The sequence below is a fragment of the Saccostrea cucullata genome, unplaced genomic scaffold (genome assembly GCF_032062105.1).
Source record: "Saccostrea cucullata isolate Sc308-1 unplaced genomic scaffold, CSIRO_AGI_Scuc_v1 ctg4930, whole genome shotgun sequence".
NCBI lineage: Eukaryota > Metazoa > Mollusca > Bivalvia > Ostreida > Ostreidae > Saccostrea > Saccostrea cuccullata.
Genome location: NW_026930927.1, coordinates 20,616 through 43,047, shown reverse-complemented (window position 1 = coordinate 43,047; position 22,432 = coordinate 20,616). Strand labels below are relative to the sequence as shown.

The 22,432-nt window shown below is 32.8% G+C and overlaps 2 protein-coding genes and 1 long non-coding RNA gene across 3 annotated transcripts in view; 2 read left to right on the top strand and 1 right to left on the bottom strand.

Annotated features, from left to right (window-relative positions):
* Window positions 1–63: 63 nt before the first annotated feature.
* LOC134230623 (uncharacterized) lies at window positions 64–2,764 on the top strand (the record flags this gene model as incomplete). The annotated part of the gene is made up of 2 exons (XM_062712461.1): window positions 64–147; window positions 1,899–2,764. Coding segments are annotated over 2 exons (656 nt in total), but the record flags the coding sequence as incomplete, so codon positions are not given.
* Window positions 2,765–5,946: 3,182 nt separating this feature from the next.
* LOC134230620 (protein-methionine sulfoxide oxidase mical3a-like) overlaps window positions 5,947–22,432 on the top strand; it is a 36,652-nt gene continuing 20,166 nt past the window's right edge. The window contains exons 1-12 of the mRNA XM_062712459.1: window positions 5,947–6,048; window positions 7,975–8,279; window positions 8,725–8,932; window positions 9,605–9,718; window positions 10,466–10,564; window positions 15,823–16,337; window positions 16,852–17,057; window positions 17,376–17,494; window positions 17,707–17,857; window positions 18,210–18,406; window positions 18,710–18,771; window positions 19,499–19,534. Coding sequence (XP_062568443.1) covers window positions 8,028–8,279; window positions 8,725–8,932; window positions 9,605–9,718; window positions 10,466–10,564; window positions 15,823–16,337; window positions 16,852–17,057; window positions 17,376–17,494; window positions 17,707–17,857; window positions 18,210–18,406; window positions 18,710–18,771; window positions 19,499–19,534 — 1,959 coding nt within the window. The 5' untranslated portion in view covers window positions 5,947–6,048; window positions 7,975–8,027. The remainder of the gene's footprint in view (window positions 6,049–7,974; window positions 8,280–8,724; window positions 8,933–9,604; window positions 9,719–10,465; window positions 10,565–15,822; window positions 16,338–16,851; window positions 17,058–17,375; window positions 17,495–17,706; window positions 17,858–18,209; window positions 18,407–18,709; window positions 18,772–19,498; window positions 19,535–22,432) is intronic.
* On the bottom strand, window positions 11,662–14,363 carry LOC134230622 (uncharacterized). The gene is made up of 3 exons (XR_009984383.1): window positions 14,170–14,363; window positions 13,667–13,829; window positions 11,662–12,428 (listed from the first exon to the last, which is right to left on the bottom strand). It is a non-coding gene; the product is annotated as an uncharacterized LOC134230622 (long non-coding RNA).

Sequence of the window (22,432 nt, the reverse complement as noted above, 5' to 3'; positions counted from 1 at the left end):
GTGATCTACAGTAGCTAAATTCATTGGTGAGTTTTGTTTTTTATATTTCTCTGTTCCTTCCAGGAGAAGACTCCACCTGGCACGGTTTTCCAGACATCATATGTTCCTCACAGTCAGCTGCTGTTGTATCTAGAAGTGAATCACAGGGTATGTGGAGACTCTGCGAAAAATCTCATGACGAAGTAACCCTTCACACCATTATTGAGTAATATATTAAATTCTTTTTTATACGCCCGTCTTAAGACGGGACGTATTATGTTATAGGCTTCATGTCCGTCCGTCCGTCTGTCCACTCGTGTCCGGCTCATAACTTCAATACTAATAGGCCTAGGACTATCAAACTTTGTCAACTGGTACTTCTTGGGTAGACGGTGTGTCGCGCACAAAAAGTAGGTCACTCTGACCTTTAATAAAGATGCTATGGCCAAATAAGGAAAAATCCTGTCCGGCTCATAACTAGAAAACTATTAGACCTAGAGCTATCAAACTTGGCAAAAATATACATCTTAGGTAGAAGGTGTGTCGCGGCCTATTTCAAGGTCACTTTGACTTTTAATTTATGTGAAATTTTTTAAAAAACTAATTCTTTTAAATTTACAATTTCATAATTCTAAAAAATGTAAAATTATAGTTGTATCCTTGTTAAAAAATGTTAAATCAAGTAAAAAACTTATTTTTTCATCATATACTTTACAGCAATCTGTAAGAAATGTTTAATGTAATTAGAGGAATGCAGTTTGTCCCATGGGCATAATTAACAAGCACTGGTCAAGAAGAATTTTGATAGCAGAATTGTGTATGTCAAAGTAGAGAGAAATTAATGAGTTTATTGTCAAGAGCTAACTGGAAGACCATCTCTGACCATGCAGCTGTTGTCTCTTGGGAGTTGGGCAAAAAGAAATGGCCTCATAGTTGCTTGTGTCAATTAAGAGTTCTTGATGGCTAGTTCAGATAAAGATCTTTCAGTTAGTTATTTGGTGTAATGTAATTAAAACAAATTGATGTTTTAAAATACAGTATATGATTAAAACTAAATTAATATCGTATGATATAATAAAAACTAATTATACATATTTACATTGAAAAAAAAATACATTTCAATTTTTATATATTTGCAACAAATTGCAGAGTGCCATGTCTTATAAAATTTTATAGTCTAAAGAATAATTTCTATTTGATATTTTTTAGACTGTAGCATTTTTAATCAATCATAAAATATGCAATAAAAAAAGCAGCAGATGGATATTTGTTAAGCTCTAACTCAGCCAGTTTAGAATTATGTGATGTATTATATTTCTTATAATTATTGCCTACACTCTTAGAGATGTATGTACAATAAGTATGATAAGGAATTAATGGAAATTAGATCATTGAAATCAGTGTCAATCTTGTAATCTTGAACTTGGTAATCAAAGTTACCTGATTTTCTTGCACTCTAATTACCAATTTATGATCATTATTGAACAATATTTGACGGGCGTATCATGCTGTGGCGGGGCACTTTATTTAAAGGTGTGTGTGTGTGTGGGGGGGGGGGGGGGGGGGGGGGGTTGCGGGGGTTGATCAAATCTGGTCCAGTAATGTGTGGTGTATGAGTGGGTATTTAAAATGGGGGATGAAGGGGGAGATAATCTGACAAAATTCTTTGGTAGGTGGAATGAGTCACATCATGTACTACAATGTACCTGTGCATCTACACAGCTAAATACAAATGGCAAATGGAAGTGCTTCCCACCGAGTTTATAATTATTATATACACAATTTTTAAACATGATAAACAATGTACAATTTTGGGATTTAACATTGTATAATCCAAAGTCAGTATAATGTGTTTGTCTTTTTCATAAATGTATGTTTGAATTAAATAAAGTTGTTGATATTTTTTAAATCTGTTGTAGTTGATGAAAAAGATTGCCAAGGAGAAGAAAAGACATTTTGTGAAACGAGACTAAACATCAATGCAGGAGTTGAAAATCAGGTCATTTCCCAGACAATAGTTTTCTCATTCATCCAAAGGAAACTATATCCACATTTACAGAACTTTCTGATACCAAACCTCCTGATTTCCCCACTTCATTACAGGATTTTAATGTATGATTCTCTCAATGACATCTTAATCTGCAGTGTGCAACTCCCGATCTTCCAAGACGAAGAGAAACCCAGAAAACTGAACATTGCCTCCGTGGTTTTCCTCTGGATGGTTTTGCATTACAGATTATTCTGTGTAGGAATTGACGTTAAAGCCGTACTGGAATATGGATCTATAAAAGACATTAAAGAAATTCAGTCACAGTTCCCAGATAGGGCGGGGGATAAATTACCACTGTATACAGGCTGTTGTAGAATCGGTGTCTCAGAGTTTACCCCTGTGTCTGAGGAAGATCTCCCATCTTATGACAATTTTCTGTATGGTAAAAGATTGTTTAAGTCTCGGAGATTGTTACATGCCTTGAACAACAAACAAGACTAAAGTTTGTACAATGTTGTTTTGTTTTTTTTTTAATGAGAGTAAGAGTAAACTGTAAGAACATGTTGAAGTTGATTATTCAATTAGTACATGTACAGTGTAGATTAAGTTTTCATTTCCACAATATGTGTTCAAACCATAAACAAGCTTAAATATTACAATTTAATACCAAAAAAAAAGACAAAATCCAATGAATATTTCAGAACTTTAATTATATTTTGTTTTAATTAACTATTTTCAATTGTTTCATGTTCTATTTAAATATATATATGATGTTTAACATGTTTAAGGCATATTTAAAGTGACACTCTCTTTTTATAAAGTCTCTTTTGAATACAAAGAATCAATGTATATTATTGTTTAATAATCTTGTACATGTCATAATTTAACATTTGTCATGTTTAAGTTTTTAAAAAAAAATAAGAAAATAAACTCTTTCAAAGTTCTTTAAATACATTGTGTAAAACATTATGTGTTTCCCTTTTAAGCTCACCTGAACTGAAAAATCGAGTGAGATTTTTTAATCATAAAAATAAGATCTGTCATTTATTGTTTTTCTAAAAACCACTGGGCCAATTTCAAACAAACTTGTCATAAAGCAGCCTTTGGTCACTTAGGGGATTAGAAATTTTAGTGGCATCATTTAAAAAAATTATAAATAATCTTCTTCTAGAGAACCACTATATGAAAAGAGTTGAAACTAATGTGAAAACTTGTTTACATTGTGTAATTTCAAATTTGTCCCAATATGACAAATCATGGGGTAGGGTGAGCCTGCCAGGAGGATCCAAGTTTTACATAGGGATATATGTAGGAAAACAAAAGCCCAATCTAATTAAAATTAGACTAGTACATGTATTTTCGCTCCTCTACTAGGCCTATACGCTTCAATTAATAACTTTTTGTGATGACAAAATAGTCGGGAACACGTTTATTTCAACCCCCCCCCCTTCCCGCCTTTTCCCTTTCTTCCCTAAGCCTGTTTCCCTGGCCTTCCCATAATGCTGCGCAGTATTATGGGAAGGCCAGGGAAACGAGTTATGTCCAAGACACGATGTAGTTACGATATCGACACATTACTTTTTTATGGTTTACTATAATAGTTCTATATTCTCATGTGTTTATTACAATTCTTTTTGTTTTAAGACTATTTCCTTACTGTTAATATCCTCGATATCGTGCTGATATCGAATCATGATTGCTCTAAGAATTGTGATTTCCATCCTTAATATGGTGTTTTTAACAATTTTTACTTAAAAATTTCTTCATAAATCTTTCCCGTGTGTAGATATCGTTGATATCGACGATATCGCTTCGATATCGAATCATGTTTGCTCAGCTCTTGGTAAATACCTTCCCTGTTTCTTTGAATGTGTTTATGTTTAAATACTTTACTTTTACGAAGATTTTACCTGCCATCGATATCGTCGATATCGACGATATCGTATTGATATCAAATCATGATTGTTAAGAGCATATTACTTTACCACTCTTCATCCTAAGACAAAAACTTTATTTTTACATCACTTCTGTGTTTAAAAAGTTTACCTTACTGTCGATATCGAATCATGATTGTTAAAACATTTTCAAGAATTTTCACACTAATCCAACATATTACTCTTAATCTAATCTAAAACAATAACAACCCTAAAATTTTCTTTATCATATTAATTTATTAATTTTTATATTCAATAAGGAATCAATTTGGACTTCACTTGTGACTTTCTAAAATTATGTTATACCTCAATGTGAAAATAAATTGTGCAAATAGGATCGATATCGATACGATGTCGTCATGATATTGTCGATATCGACGACATCGACATAATATATAGTCTCAAATACAGCACCAGGTATTTCCAATTAATAGTGCTGATTACGATCGATATCGATACGATATCGACATAATATTGTCGATATCGACATTGGATTTGTTCTTGGACATGTATGAGGGAAACAGGCTATTTTTTCCCTCAACAGCGGACCCAGGCGGTAGAAACCCTGGGCAAAACATGTACGATGGCTGTATTTGCGAGGAGGTGTGGAGTATATACACATGTATTTGAGGAAACGTGTGCTTATAACACAAGCACAATAACAATTTATTGAAAAGTTAGAAAATTATACATTCTTTCTTCTAACGAATTTTGTATAATTTATTGTTTTGTTTCGAACATAGACGTCGGAACCCGGGGGAGAGGGAGGGGGTAGGCAGACTTAGCCCCCCCCCGCACTTTGTTTGCAAAGGTGGACATTATATAGACTTTGAATAATCTTTCCCCCACTTTAAACAGGCACGTTGCAGTTTGGGTAAAAGAAAGGTATGTGGTAATATTTGGATAAAAAAAATGTACTGAAAGAAATCCCCCTCCCCCTTCTACGAAATAAGATTCTCTTGCTTGGATAATAGACCAATGGACACATTTTCCTCTCTTTGCTGGTCAAATTTTTTTTTTCTAGGTCTGATTTTTTTTTCTCTTTTACTCCCCCCCCCCTTTTTCAATTCAATCGCTTCCGACGCATATTTTGAACATATTATTACGCAGTTACACGTAATCAAAAGGTCTAACATCTTACTTACTCCCCTTTCTATATATAACATGCCATGCAAATGATACATTTATAAATTTAAAATATATGTTCAAGTGACTGTCCCAGAATAAAAGAAGTGACTGCATGGAATAAAACACGTCAATCAAAAATAAATTTATGGACATTAGGCATCAGCAACAATATTATTATAAGTTAATACAGGAAAATCTTTATCACCCCATAATAACAGATTTATGCAACATTTCAGGCAAAAACTGGTGGTTGAAATGATTGTTTCTTGAATTTACATAATTTTACGCACACCAAAAATGATGATAAGTCACACATTTTCAATCTATCCATACGAACAAAGAGGATGCATGCTGATAATATTGCGTTTATAAAAAGATTATATAATAAAGTAAACAAATGTGTCTTATTTTTGCACGAATTAGAAGACTCAATGTAGTTTGCGAAGCGTTTGGAGAAAAAAAAATGCGTTGGTGGATTAATATTTTACATATACATGATATACTAGGTCTTAATATAAAATTTTTACTGAATAAATTAATTGAAACATTTTCTATATCAGTATTTCAATTTAATTATCTTTTTTGGAAAAAAACTTAAAAATTGAATGTTTTAACATTCCTCAAGTAGCATAATTGGTAATCTGTTTGGGGAAAGGGTCAAAGGAATTTCAGCATCGAATATTTCAAAAATCGAGATTATCATTTTAAGTAAGCCTTTTATAAATTTATTCAATTTGTTTTTTTTAAACACATCTACTAATATTTTAAAATATTTTCTAATTCTTTTTCTGTGTGATTTTTTAGAAAAGAAATTATTAAATGGTGCAGAAACAGTGGAGAACATTTTTACAATATTGCTTATCGACGCAATTCAAAAAAAATATTCGGGTCGGGCTCGAAATTACTGTTTTGACAGAAAGAGCAAAATGGCGGTTATAGAACAAAAAAGACCAAACATGTTTTTATAATTATTTTTTCGCGTTTGGATCCAAAATTAAAGGAGCATTAACGTTAAAGGTAGGTCGTTTAAGTGAAACTAGAGTTTATTTAAAATGAAACGTAGAACAATAATTTCTCTTGGATTGTCTTTGTTGAACTATGACTCACGGAAGAGCCAGTTGAACGATGTCTAATTATCTCTAGTATCTTTTGCTTTTCCTGATTATCACATGATTAGTCACTCACGTTAAATATGTCATGTACCACTAGAAACTCAATACATTTACAATAAATTGATACACTGATAAAAAACATCTGAACATGCTGAACAATTATTTTATTTTCATTGTTTATACAGGTATGTACTATGGTACACCTGTATACACAGTCAATGTATGTATTTCCTATTTTTTTCTTCTTAAAAATAATGCATTCATTGAATAAGATCTGGTGGTAGCTTGTATAAAATGTAAATCAATGTAAATAGCAGTATGCAATAGTTTACTACGCATGCAAATATTTGTTTTTTTTGTCTTGAATAATAATTATATTTTAGTCCCTTGAAAGGCAAACATAAGTTCACATGACTATATAAAAGGAGTTTTAACTGAAATGCAATATAATTATAATTCTGAGTTTCTGGGCTTAAAAAAATCTATCAAGAGAGAGAGAAAAAATAGTAGTGTCGAAAAATGATTAATTCATTAATAAATGAATTTATAATAATAAAGAATAAAGAAGAATAAATTAATATGTTTGATGTATACAGAGCTCCAGATAATTTTTTACCCTAAAGTGTATTTACTCCCTGATTTTAAAATCAATGCAGATTTTGAGCAAAATGATTGAAGAGTATTTTGTTAATGTACAAATGTTTTGACCTTTATTTTGATTTTGAGCTAATCGAAATACAAGGCAGTGTTTTTGAAGAGGTAAAAAACTACAAAGGTCAGTTCCTGCAATCATTTAAATAAATTTTGAAAAAACTATTGAACAAGAGGTTTTGTTTAAATTGGGAAGCATTCCTTTTGAAACTTAGGAAGATAATCCAGTAGGTCAAGGTACCATAGAGTCAGAGACAGAGAAAACTTTTCCTCCTTTCAAGATGATACCGTATCAAGAGTAAACTGAGAGAAAAGAATCACCGTTAATATGGAAAGTTGAGAGAAATGAAATATTGGCTATTAACCTATAAAAAAAGTTATGACTTGTGCATAATCTTTCTATTAAAAGTATTATAAAAATTGATTTTAATCTAAATCTTCCTCTAATTAATCAAATCTAATCCTTCCTCCTGAGATGGAGATCGTCATCAACATTACTAGAATATTCCTGGTCACTAAAAGGCTTTTAAATCTGTACTTTTTTGAAAAAAGAAAACACTGAGTTTACCTCAATTCATATCATTAAGTAAGTCATACCTGTATTCTTCAACCTACTGTACGCAGTACTTTCATGGTGAAATGCTTATCTACGATTGCTAATGCGTAATTGTATGCCCTGTTTTAATTTTCAATGCATATTTTGTAAAATTTAATGTGTAATTCTGCAACATGTGCAAATACGCACCTTATCTGGAGCTCTGTGTATATATGATGAAACTATGGAAGCTAGGGCAAACACAGTTTATTTTTAAGCAATTCTGCACACTTTCTCAAATGCATGTTGTTTTACGTTCTGCTTATAACACTGTTGAGTAAACTCCTTTAGCCTGCGTTTACTGGGTATCATTCATTAAAGAAAAAAAAGTTATATTTGAAACTTTCCAGACTCCTATGCATTTAAATTGAGGTGCCATATTTCTCAGATTTTCCCATCAAAATCTGAGCTGTATAAGTGACAAAAATATGACGTCATTTACAAAATCTTACAAAATCTTGTTGACTGAGGACCCAAATGATAGTTTTGTAGCATGAATGAGATCGCATTAAATCATTGTTTGTAAGTTTTAGCTCACCTGAGCCGAAAGAAGTTTATAACAGTACACATTATTTTTTACTATAGAAGTTGTAATGCTTCGTGATCATTCATGAGAAACAGACAAGGATGAGAGCGTGATGGGTACTCATGGTGGAGGTGCTGACTACATTTTCGACAGCTTCCTCAAGGCGGGAACCTGTAAGTCCATTCTGAGCTCATTCCATCAGCTGTGTGAGGTCCTCGAGCTAAAACACACCAACCATCGACTGTTCTACCGTCGCCTTAGTAACCAGCTGACATCATGGAAGGCCCAGACGGTGTGGGTGAAGCTGAACAAGAGAATGGCGCAGAAGGAGTACAAGAAAGGGGAGGCCTGCGCCAACACCAGGGTAAGTGAGACACCACTCCCTGCGGCCTGCAGACGCCTGGTATATTCTGAATTTGTCACTTTTTGTGTAGATACTATTTCTGGTCCTATTGATTTGGTCTGGTCCTTGCAGCTTGCAAACTGTTGTTATACTCAGTTAATGTGACTTTCTGTGAAATACTATGTACAGGTCCTGGTGATTAGGTCTGGTCCTTGTGATCTGTGAACAGCAGCTAAGCTCCTATGTTCAGTAATTGTGACTTTTTGTGTACAGTGTATAATAATTCTATTTACAGGACGTTATGATTTGGTCCGGACCTTGCGATCTAAGATGACTGCTATATTCATTAATTGTGACGTTTTCTGTATATACTGTTTTAGGTCCTGGTGATTGGGTCCGGACCCTGTGGCCTGCAGACAGCTGCTATATTCAGTAATTGTGACGTTTTCTGTATATACTATTTTAGGTCCTGGTGATTGGGTCCGGTCCTTGCGGCCTACGGACGGCTATTGAAGCGGCTTTTCTCGGCTGTAAGGTGGTGCTGGTGGAGAAGAGAGACAGTTTCTCACGGAACAATGTCCTACATCTTTGGCCATACCTCATCACGGACCTAAAAAACCTGGGGGCCAAAAAGTTTTTTGGAAAATTTTGTGCTGGTGCTATTGACCATATAAGTGAGTTGAAGAATTTATGGCACATTCTGTGCACTTTTGTAGGTGTTGAAAATATATCAAGACTGAGGGAAAAAAAAAACATTACTGGGAAACGTGCAGCATAATTTTGCAGTTGACATGTTTTTAATATAAATTACTTTATTAGATTTCTTCTAATCTAGATGTAAAATGTACATATATAGCTAGACATGAAGAACTTTCCGTTTTCATTTCCTTAATCTCTCCTTATAACCTAAGTTATACATCGTGTACATGTTGTTTTCCTCAAGAAAATAAGGAAGATCATATACCATGTATATACTATTTATACATTTGTATTATAAGGAAAATTAGAATTTTCTGTTTTTTCATTTTCATCATATGTACCTTATTAAAAACTAGCTGCACAAAATTTTGTGCATTTTCTATGTTAAGCAAATGAAAAATTTGAGGAAAACACATGTAATTCATCCAAGAAAAATATTTTAATTGATTTTGAGATAGCATTCCACAGGAGATGTTTCTAAAAAAGTAATTTCAGAATGCAATAGTTCAAGTTGTACTCTTTGCAAATATTTATTTTAAAGTTATATGAGTGGTAAATGAAAGTAGACAATATTCTTTTGTGTGCTATTGTAAATTCTTGCCAGTAGAGCTTCATTATCATCATGCAGAGACTTCTGGTTATTTCAGGCATTCGACAGTTACAGTGTATACTGATGAAGGTGGCGCTACTGGTCGGAGTGGAAATTCATGTGAACGTTAGTTTCGATGGACTGATTGAACCCACAGAGGAGAAACCCGGTGGTAAATTAACATGAATGCATGTGACAATTATGAACTGTGAAATCACTAATTTTTGTGGGGGTTTAATTTTCATTGTTTGTGAGGAATCAGGAAACCCACAAATTTATGACCACTTTGAAATGTAAAATTGTTTTCCAACTCAACCTTTTCCAAACATGTAATCAAATCCCCATAAACCAATATTATTTCCTCAAATGTAGAAAATTTTACCCCTTGAAAATATGTGATTTTACAGTATCTGTTACTGTGATCATGGTAAAAATTATGCACAAAACATGCTGTTACTGTAGATGTCAACCATATGTAATACATATAAAACTTTTTTAATAGATTATAAAGTTTTCATTTTTGTATTAAAATGAGCAATTATATATCTACAAATTAGAACAATTCATTCATTGAAATTGTATAATATATGTTGAAAAACCCAATCTTTCTCAAAAGTTTTGATATATTATTTATTTCATATTGTCAATGAATATTTTAAAAAAATAGCATTAATTTAATGTACATGTATGTAATAAACCTAAATAATATCAAACCAAGAAAAAATAAGTCTGAATTTTGATTCAATGTTCCAGCTCTTGAGATATTTTTCAGCTCTTGAGATATTTTTTTCAAATAACATATTGACTACAAAGCATTCAGATATACCCTCATTATATAATTTAGCTGTACTTTTGCAGTAGGATGGCAATGCGCATGTACTGTATACCCTGATTATATAACTTAGCTGTACTTTTGCAGTAGGCTGGCGGTGCGCCTGTACTCCAAGTGACCATGTAGTGTCAGAATATGAATTTGATGTTTTGATTGGTGCTGATGGAAAAAGAAACACCCTACAAGGCAAGTACATGAACTTTTCAGATCATATTTATTTTTGATTGTTTAATAAGATCAGGGCCGACATGGTTTACTCAAAATAACCATAAACTGCAGTCTAAGATGTTCAGTTCCAATGTTTAATAATCATTCTTAGAGGTACTAAATACCCATTCTAGAAGTTATAAAGTTAAGACTAGGTTTAACTGTAAATTTATTACAAGAATTATTTTTGAAGCTAAATCCATGTATTGAAATTAAAATTTCAAAGAGATGCATGTACTATTAAGAGCAGAACAATTAAAAATTTACTGTAATGACCTGAAAATTTTTGGAACCATGACAGCCCTTAACCCTTTCTCTTCCGGTGCATTTTACGTGATTTTGGAGGCCTCTTGACATGGCATTATTAAATTATTTCTAACTTTTTTATCCAAGGGGAAAGCTAGGCATAATGCATACCATTTTGTAGGAAATTTCTTACAGATGATATTTTATGACTGTTTAGATACTCAACCACTGACCTTATTAGTAAAAATTGAGGTCAAAGGTCAATTAAGTGCAAAATTTTATGGAATTTTTTGATACTTTTTCTTTATTAAGCTAAATATTAAGTATGATGTATGTTGAAATAGGAAATTTGGGATAAACCCACAAAAGAGCATTATACAGTACTGCATGAAACACATAAACTTTTTTTTCAATTCTGCATATAACTACTTAAAAGGGGTTGCTAAGCAACGCAGAATTCTTTAATTTTCGGGCAGAAATTTTCTTTTTTTACTCATCCTAGACACATTTATGCACCCCAGCACATATAAAAGTTAGATGTGAGGTCATGAAATTACAAGGGACATACAACAGATAAATTGTCTTAAAGTTTGACCTCATTAGAACTATTTTTAGGAGGTCAAAGGTCAATTAAGTGCAAAAGTTTCATCAATTTTTTTCAACACTTTTCAATATTCTTGCCATAATTCTACACAATGAATGCTGAAATGGAAAATTTTGAATATATTCTCAAGAAGGGATCAGAACTGCAATATCTCATTTTAGTTCAAATATCTGTTTAATGACCTTTAAGTGGTTGCTAAGCAACATCATTTTAAAGATTTTGGCTATATACATGTTTGTTATTTCACATTCTGGACACATTCTAGACACTTTTTGTATATTTCATGATATTGTTTGTAAGATATGGGCCATAAAGATGAAAGAACATTTGTGTATTAAAAATTGACCTTGACACTCTTGTTCTTCAGGGGGTCAAGGTCATATCAGTACAGAATTCTGCTTTAAACTGTAAGTAAATATCAATTTTGAAATGCTTCAAACATGGATAAATCATCTAATAGTTGACGTAATAAAAATGGTGAACAACAAAATTTGCAAGCAAAGAATTCTGGTCTGCTTCTTACAAAGCCCTAGCAAAACATGTATACTATCATTTTGTTAAACAAGAAATCCATTCTCTTGATGCCATTAAAAATAATCTTTATTTTCATGGATTTAATCTAACAAGAAAAAAAAAACTAAATGATTTCATCACAAGATTTTTCTGGTATAACAGAGCTTAAGGGGTACAATAAAGACTTGACATGTTATCTTGGAGGGAAATAATAATAATAGATAGCATTGGCAATATTTAACGCAAAACTGTTTAGTCAATAAGTTGAAAATTTGACGCTTATATCCAAATATACAAATCCAGAAATATTGCAAGATTTCCAAATCAGACTGAAATCTTCAACAAAATGTTGAAGAGCACTTTTACTTTGTGTCCACCATTCTTTTATCAACTGTCATTTCTCTGTAAGACTGGAGGAAATTCTTTGACTTGTCCAAGACATTATTATTTGCTGTCAAGTACAAGTGACCAGCTTCTATCCTGTAAAAGATTTAAGTATTTTGAAACAGATACATGTCATTGTGTATATAAATTTATATTTATAAATAAAATTAAGAATGCTAAAATTACTACATTTATTTGATTTTCCTTTTAAAATTAAAATTGTATTTATTATGTGATCCAAGTAGTTAAATGATATTGTTAAGTCAATGTATCAGGACTGATAATTCAACAACCTTGTAGTAAACCATCATGGTAAAATTACTGAACTAAAACAAATAGCATATATGGCAATCTGACTAAAGCCAGACCTCTGTTTACGCTATCGCAACATGTAAAAAAAAATCTGGCATTAGATTGCTACGAAAGCCAGGAAGGGACACGTAATTTTTTCAAAAAAGTAAAAAATGATATCGAATCGAATTAGACAATCCAATCCCACGGATTACTAAATTGTTCCCTCGATTATAATATGAGATCTCGAATTACACAATCCGATCTTAAGGATTACTAATTCGCCCCCTTGATTCATAATTTGAGATCTCAAATTACATACCGGTAATTTGTTTTCACAGATTGATAATTCAACATCTCGATTTGTTACAACGTCAGTCTTATGATTTTGGAAATCTGTGCTCTTAAATTTCATTTCATATATGTACAGATACATCCAATCATTTTAATCAATAAGTGCGTTCTATTATTTTGTTTCAGCAACGGGTCGTTTCCAACCTCTTTCATAACTAATTCAACGTATATTTATTTTAGAAATATTATGATTACACAGGACCCATATTCACTTTTACTATTTAGGACTTTCAATTATTCTTATATACATGTAACACAAAAACCTCTAAGTTTTTTTGTTGTACAAATATCAGTACTAGCATATGGATTTGAAAATGTTTATGTATTTTTCTCATTTTGGACCGTAATATGAAATTAGAGGTAGGATGTAAAATACTACAATATTCTATTCTTTAAACATGTATTACCATATCCAATATGTACAGATAAATAATTTTAATGAAATCATTGGAAGGGTTTACATTCCGAGGGAACGTATCATTTAAACAAAGATAATGAATTATACAACCTAAGATAATGGATTGTGTAATTTGAGGGAACGAATTGATAATCTGTGAGAATATGAATTGGCAATTTGTTATAACAGATTGTCAATCCGAGAGAACGGATTGTATAAATTGATAACTCGGTTTACTTTTATAAATTTTTAAAAATTCTATGTCCCTTCATGGCTTTCATATATTGCATACCTGCATGGCTGCCAGGGTTGTAAATAGAAAGGAGACAACAGACTGCAATGTTACTCCAAGGCAAAATTCCTGGGGCAAGGCTGTTCGTGAGCATGGGAGTGTTGATAAACCATCCAGTGAGTTTGACCACCCATATACATGATGTACGATAATTGGAAAGTGTCTGAAAAATTGAGAAAATGGAAATTCTAACCACATACTTTATGCAGATTGGAAATACAACAGCAGTCAATAAAAACAGCTTGTTTTATATCTCGGCATTCATTCAAATAGATATTACGTGTTTAAATAATGTGTTTGCATGAATAATCAAGCATCATAAGTATTATGTGTTTCAAACGCTTATTTTTCAAAATATAAATCAATTGTTTATAAACTTGTATGAATGCTATATATATAATGAGAATGACACAAATGAAATTTGACTTTATTTTTTGAAATTTTAGAAATACAGAAATTTTCAACAACAAAGCAAAAAATGATCTGTTCATTGGTGTCCTTACATATTTATTGGCATTCGTAGTTCATGGTGGGCTTAGCAAGTGGGTATTCACAGATGAAAGTATTGTTGCATATGGTGCCAGCACCATAAAAATTCAAAGTGAAAGTGGTATACGTACACACTGGTACACACATACTGAAAACAACTATCCATTATTATGGCAACTTTGATTTTACTATGAACTTACGAGTGTTTGTTAAAAGCATCAAAGTTCAAATCAACACAAAATTGGCTGAACAATACGAAATACGCACACTGAAATATGAAGATCTAGTACATGTACATGTGTACATTTAGTTTTCTTTTGAACGTGAACTAATTGCGTTTTAAACTTAAACTATTCAGTCAATATACACGTATTCTCACCTGCTTATACCAAAGGCATGTCCGTATTATTTGATTCATTGATGTGATGATCTTCGTCGTGAAATAATCATGAAAATTTTATTGACGTTCAAATTTCGGATCACCATCATGTTGTTTGTTTACTGCTACCATAGCGGAAATACGTGGTTATTTCAATTCGTATCAACTCATACAGTGATGAGTCGTATTTATTTATAAATGCGAGTTCTTGTATTGTTAAATTTCGTGCCAATATAGATCTAATTAAATTGCAAATTAAGTATACAATATAACAAGATATGTACAATGATATTATAATCTGATTTTTTTTTTAGTAAAGATCGACGTTTAGGGAATCTACAATTTTTCTCAACATTGTACATCACTACATGAAATTTACATCATTACATGTGGATGAATAAATTGACATTTCATTTCACACAAAAGGCAGAACGATAGTATATATTTGTTTTTTTAAATCTATTTTTTGTATTATGCATTTATTTCAGTAAAAAATATATATTAGAATGGTCAAAAAAATCTTATTAAAGAATTTGTTGTTTCGAGTAAGACGCAACAATGTCAAGCTTGACGTTACATGTAAATATTGACCGATTTTTCCATAAAAACTATGCAAAGGTCACAAATTCAAATTATCGTAATTGAGAAAATACTGAGCGTAAGAAGACCTTTAAGGGCTTGTTGGAAAGGAAATTTTCTTTACTTTTACCAGCTTTATTTTGTTTACCCTATTTCAACACAGAAATAAACGTAAAACTGAGCTTTGTTTAAACATTACTAATAAAATTGAGAAAAAACACATAAGTGCAAGAAAATTCTTGTTTTTAAAATATACTTTAAAGTAATAACAATAATATTTGCATATTTTAAAAGCAGAGAAAATATGCTTTAAGAATATACCATACTTTCTTTATAAAGTTTATCAGGAAAAAAATGTCAATCGTCTGGAAAATCGGCAATTGCTTTGGAAAATTACGCCATTTTCAAAAAGTCACGTTTGTCTTTACAACGTAAAATCGATTAAATACCGGCAATCAAAACATAATCTTTTTAGATATTTTAAAAGTAGAGAAAATTTCCAAAAAGATGATATATAGTTTATATACCTTCATGCTACCATAAAAAAGATACGGAGATCTTATTTTCGCGAAGTAGTGTTTTAACGCGCCACCGGTCAATTTGACCGGTACGGAAGTGAAGGGGTTAAGTAAGATGATATTTAGCTAATTTGAATGATCAGTAATCTCATGTTTGTACACTATAATCATTAATCTTGGAATGTTTGTAGGTTTCAGAAGGAAGGAGTTCCGTGGGAAATTAGCCATTGCAATAACAGCCAACTTTATCAACCGCAACACGACAGAGGAGGCTAAAGTGGAGGAAATCAGCGGCGTGGCGTTCATCTTCAACCAGAAGTTCTTCAAGGACCTGAACGAGAAAACCGGGATCAATCTGGAGAACATTGTGTATTACAAAGACGACACTCACTACTTTGTGATGACCGCTAAAAAGAACAGCTTACTGGACAAAGGTGTGTTACGCGAGGATAGGACAGACACAGCTCTGTTGTTGTCGCCGGATAATATTGACAGGGACGCATTACTGGATTACGCAAAAGAGGCGGCAAATTTCTCTACCAACTTTGCTTTGCCGAACTTAGAGTACGCGATTAATCATTACGGGCAACCTGATGTAGCCATGTTTGATTTTACCTCCATGTTTGCGGCTATGAATGCATCTAGAGTTGTGGATAGAAATGGCCACAAGCTTTTAATTGGACTTGTTGGGGACAGTTTGTTAGAGGTAATTTTTTAAAGTTAACTTAGTAGTTTTGTAACTGTCTTTGCTAGAGAAGTGCTTCTCTATTCATAGATATCAGAAATGAAGTGAGACAAAAATTATACTCTTTTGTGAGTTATAATTAAATTAAATAAATTTGGTAGAACATATTCATCAAGTATTATGCAGTGGCAGGGAAACCAACAAATTTCCAATGAGTATGTTTTTGTTGGAAGTACAATGTATTACAGGGAATGAAATGAAAATGACCAAAATGATATAATTAATGTCATTAAGTGCATGTACTATACTTTTCAATTTTCTGCTTTTTTCTATCATGAATATTTTAACATTTTACTTAAAGGTAGGCATGCATTAAAAAAGCCTCAACTGATTAAATTCATTAAGAATTTGTTTGTAAAGAAGCCTACCAAAACATTTGTCTAGCAAAATTTTTAAATGGAAGTAAATCATGCAAGATAATTTCTGTGTATTTCATACAAAATTTACAAACTTATTAAAAATTCTTTTTTTTCAGCCATTTTGGCCCACAGGCTCGGGCTGTGCTCGCGGATTTCTTGGTGGATTTGATGCTGCCTGGATGATCCGTAGCTGGGCCTCGGGGAAAATGACGCCACTCCAGGTCATAGCCGAAAGAGAAAGTATATACCAGCTCCTGTCCCAAACTACGCCTGAAAACCTCAGCAAGAATCACAGTGAATACACAATCGACCCAAACACAAGGTGAGATTGGATATAGAATATCAGTGACAAACCAGGCACAGAAATAACTTTGCTTTCCTCTTTTGCAGAATTTTTTATTTATTTATTTAGTATTTTAGTTCAAAAATTCTAAAATATTCTCCCCCCCCCTAGAAAATTTTAAATGTTCTCCTACACAGTGCACAATATTAAAAACAGATACTTTGTTTTTGTTGAATTCAGCTTATTTGTTTTCATGTTGTAAAAGTTATATACCATTGAATGTTCACCCACAGAAGCTTATTTTCTTTTTACATGTATTGACTTCATCGTGTTCATTCTGCTTAACTTGATCATTAGGTACCCCAACCTCAATACAAAGTTACTCCGTGTTGAACAAGTGAGACATCTGTACGACTGTGGAGATCGATCGTACGAAGACGAAATCCTCGATCTTCCAGCCAAACGTCCAAGAAGTGGTAAATATTTATTTACATTAGAGAATTCCCCTTTGTCCTATTTCAACACTTTTCCCCCCAGTGAATTGGTACTTGACCCATTCTCAATGTGTAGCAAAAAAATGCTGTTTAATATTTTTCATACTCATTTATGATTGGTTCTTTTATGGTCTGACATTTTCAAAGTTTGTAGATATATCTAGGTAGCATAAGTGATTAATTTTGTATTCCAGAGGAGCTGATAGACAGCTATACATTATTACACTGGTGCCAGCGAGTCCTAAATAACAAGTTCCGCAACGTGCACATCATCGATCTGACTACGTCCTGGAGAAGTGGACTCGCTCTGTGTGCCTTAATACACACCTTTAAACCTAGTCTTATGTAAGTCTTCAAGAACAAAATATCATTGTTACTGTAACATCTTATTCATGTCTCCTGCATGTTTTTCAATAAAAAGATACAGAACATGAACTTTAATACTGAATTCAAACTAAATAACCCCTGTTACCTTGCCTCTGTATGATATATGACAGCAGACGGGAAACAGGCATATAGAGTCAGGGGTTTGGGATGCTGCTGGGTTGGGATTGGATTGCCTGACCCTTTTTCCAAACATAACTTTTTTCTATTGATATTTTTATTTCGGATCCCACAATCAAGTTGAATAAGCCTTAGGATAATATAGCAGTGTATCGTCTTACTACCATTAACTGTTTACACACTGAATTTTCAGAGAGTTTAACTCCTTGTCCTCGTTAGACGTGGCTAAGAATAATCAGCTGGCATTTGATGTGGCCCACACAGAGCTGGGAATCAGTCCAGTAATGACCGGTCAGGAAATGTCTACCTGCGCGTGTCCAGACAAACTGACCATGGTCAGCTACCTCTCCGAGTTCTATCACAAATTCCACAAAGAAAGGAACCCAAGTGGTGTGTTGTTCTTTGTTTTCTCAAATTGAATTTTTGATTTTTTTTTAAACAAAGCTGTCATGATGAGGCAGTCAGCTGCTGCTTTCTGTATATTAATCTCTCTACCTTATTCCAAAACAAAGAAACATTGACACTCCTTCAAAAAATCAAAGCAAAAGAAAGGGGAGTGAATGGTTTGTCTTTTTAATTAGAAAAGAGAAAAAAGTCCAGGTAAATGAGATAATATTCATGAACTTTCTCTTTGTATCAAATTAAAGATTGATAACATTAAGTGTATAAACAATAAGTTTTGTATTATTTCAGTGGAATCCCCTGTTCGAAGAGAAAGCCATGAATCACCTTTACACAGAACAAAACCCACAATAGTGCCAAATTCTCCAGATCTAAGAGGGTAAGTTATACAGTAGTGCCAAATTCTCCAGATCTAAGAGGGTAAGTTATACATTAGTGCCAAATTCTCCAGATCTAAGAGGGTAAGTTATACATTAGTGCCAAATTCTCCAGATCTATGAGGGTAAGTTATACATTAGTGCCAAATTCTCCAGATCTAAGAGGGTAAGTTATACATCAGTGCCAAATTCTCCAGATCTAAGAGGGTAAGTTATACAGTAGTGCCAAGTTCTCCAGATCTAGAGGGTAAGTTATACATTAGTGCCAAATTCTCCAGATCTAAGAGGGTAAGTTATACATTAGTGCCAAATTCTCCAGATCTAAGAGGGTAAGTTATACATTAGTGCCAAATTCTCCAATTCTAAGAGGATAAGTTATGCATTAATGCCAAATTCTCCAGATCTAAGATGGTAAGTTATACAGTAGTGCCAAATTCTCCAGATCTAAGAGGGTAAGTTATACATTAGTGCCAAATTCTCCAGATCTAAGAGGGTAAGTTATACATTAGAGCCAAATTCTCCAGATCTAAGAGGGTAAGTTATACATTAGTGCCAAGCTCTCCAGATCTAAGAGGGTAAGTTATACATTAGTGCCAAATTCTCCAGATCTAAGAGGGTAAGATATACAGTTGTGCCAAATTCTCCAGTTCTAAGAGGGTAAGTTATACAGTAGTGCCAAATTCTCCAGATCTAAGAGGGTAAGTTATACAGTAGTGCCAAATTCTCCAGATCTAAGAGGGTAAGTTATACAGTAGTGCCAAACTGTCTTGTCAAATAAATTCTCGAGATCTAAGAGGATAAGTACCGTAATTTTCTGATAATTTTTTTCTCAGAAGCGCTGGGGTCGCCCAGTATACGAATTCGACCTTTCTAAGGCTCAAGTTTACGAAAAAAGCCCCCAAATCAATAAAATCTACGTCAATTTCAAAGCAAATCTGTGCCACTTTCATAACTTTTTTCATTATTTTACGCAGAAAAATTAATGCCCAGGTAAACAATAAAATATTTATTCTATAGCTTTCTTACAAAATAATTTCCATTAATTATCCGTTGATGACAAAGGAAAACAACATTGCTTCATCTATTAAATAATTTTTCAATGTATTATCCATTTACATCATGCGGTATCCATCTTGTGAAGTTAGGAAGTCGCTATCGTTTACTAAAAGTAAAACCGCAACCGTATCAAAATTTAATATACGGAAAATTTTCAAGATCACAACTGTAGTGTTTTTAGCATTTATTAGTAGTGATAAATTGAAATAGTATATTAAATATTTTTTTATTGGGTGACAGAAATATAATTAACATTTAATTACCAGTATACAAAGATTAGGTTCTAACAGAATTTTAATTGTCTGAAAGATAAAGGGATTTACACTGTGTACGCAGAGGTGTAACACCTGCGTTGGAATAGATGCCTGCGGGGCGTGATTATAACAAACCCACGTGCGGTTATAGGGTATTAGTGTTACACATCATTGAACAAACAAAGCCGTGAAATTCACGTTGACAGTCAAATTGTGAATGTACTCTCAATTAAATTTATAAATTAAACTTATTAGAGTGGTAATATGATTTCAATTCTTTACTGTTGCTTGATATATACATTCAATGGTCATTTGCGTGTTTAAGCGAATCCCTGGAGAAGAAAAATAAAAATGGCGGACATCGAAGTAATTGTCGTCCATCAGTAAATAATGTCTGAATAAAGTTAATAGGAATGTGTCCAAGTTGTTTTAAAATTGGAATTACTTTTCTTTGGTCTCGGGTATTTCCCGCATATTATAGTTGTAAAATAATAATGTATTTACGTGTTATTTATGCCTTTGATTTAACAATGGTGTGAAACTACGGCGGCATTGAACAGGCAAGTTGGAAAAAAATAATTAGTAACACAATTCAAAGAAGTTTTTACTACTTTTTAAAAAAACTTTACTTAATTTCTGTACTCATTAAAATACCTGTTTAATTTCTTGATACGTTTATGTCATGTAATAAACCCGGTAATTCTAGGGGTTTACCTGACCTGATACGTTGTATCTGCGTAAGAATCTTTAGAAAACGGGAAAGAAAGCCTCGTCCTATATAGTAAGTTCATCCTATCTTGTGATTTTTCAAAAATTAAGGCTGAAAATGAGTCTTTCGACCTATATACCCCATCGACCTATAACCCAAAAATTACGGTAATACAGTAGTGCCAAATTGTATGTTAACATTAGTGCCAAATTCTCTAGATCTAAGAGAGTAATAAAAAAAAAACATTTGCTATATGTAGAAAAAATATGTGTTTGTGAAACATTATGCGCCCAATGGCAACAAAGTTCCACAATGCTATTTTTTAGTATAAAGGTCACAGTCAAGGTCACAAATTTATTGACCTTGGTGTCATTTGAAAGAGCTTAATAAGTGGAGTACGCAAAGCAACTATGAAATCTATATCTCTCATGGTTCAAAAGTTATGGTAAAGGTTAAAGTTGATAGACAGACAAACAGGACAAAAACAGTTTGTGCCCTCTATCTATTGATAGATTCGATACCTGTGTATAAAAAAATTGTTGCCTAAATTTTGTTTTCATCTCGGGTATGCCATTAAAATACTAACTAAAAATTTTTTTATAAATGACCTCCAAGCAGTACACATGTAGTAGAGTCAATGGGGGTGGGGTTCATTAATATGATGACAGTTTTACTTTATAAGAAAGAACACATTGCATTTAAATTAAAACCACAAAATAATTAGGGCCCCACAAGGATTTGAGGGTGCCCTATAGTAATCACTCTGTCTGTCCATCTGTTTGTCTGTCCGTCTGTCACTCTTCCGTCCACAAATTTTCTGTTTTTTCCTGATAACTTTTTTAATGGTTGTCCAATTAAGATCAAATTTGGTATGGTAGTTCAATAGGCAGAAAGACATATTTTGATGCTAAGTTTGTTTCTCTATTTCCCTTGGTTTGGAGCTGGGTGGTGGGGTAGATTCCTTAACTTTATATAAGAATGCATTGGCAAAGAGAGATAACTGCTGAAGATGTTCCCATTGTAAACTGAATGCTGTTATGAGTCCCTTGGGATTAATTAGCTTTCCTCCTGAAGAAAATCCAAAGCATTATCTTTATCTGTCAAATTGAGATGAATTACCACCTCTGTCTGCAAGTGAAGTTTGTTTTGAAGTTAAGTCAATTTAGAATGCTATGAACACTCTGAAATGAGGATTTAAATATAAATGTTCATACTTTATTTTTGTTAAAATAGTGATGATCTTATTGAATTCTAAAAACAAGAAATAGATTAAAGAAGATATATTTTTTATTTTTACTTTTTTCCCTTTATGTAAATTCAAGAGTATTATGAATTTTTAAGGTAGTTGTATAAAAACCCCATTCTATCATTAATACTGAAAAAGTTCTTAAAGTACCGTAATTTTCGGGTCATAGGTCGATGGGGTATATACTGTAGATCACTTAATTTTCGCGACACCTTATTTTCGCGAGGTAGTCATTGACTCTTTATTAGCGAGACAAAATTTTCACGAATTGTGGTATTTCTCTATATGATCTTAAGGAATTCTATTATACGCGAGAATGAAATTTTCGCGAGCATACTGTCTCGCGTATTTACGCGAAAATAAAGTTCTCGC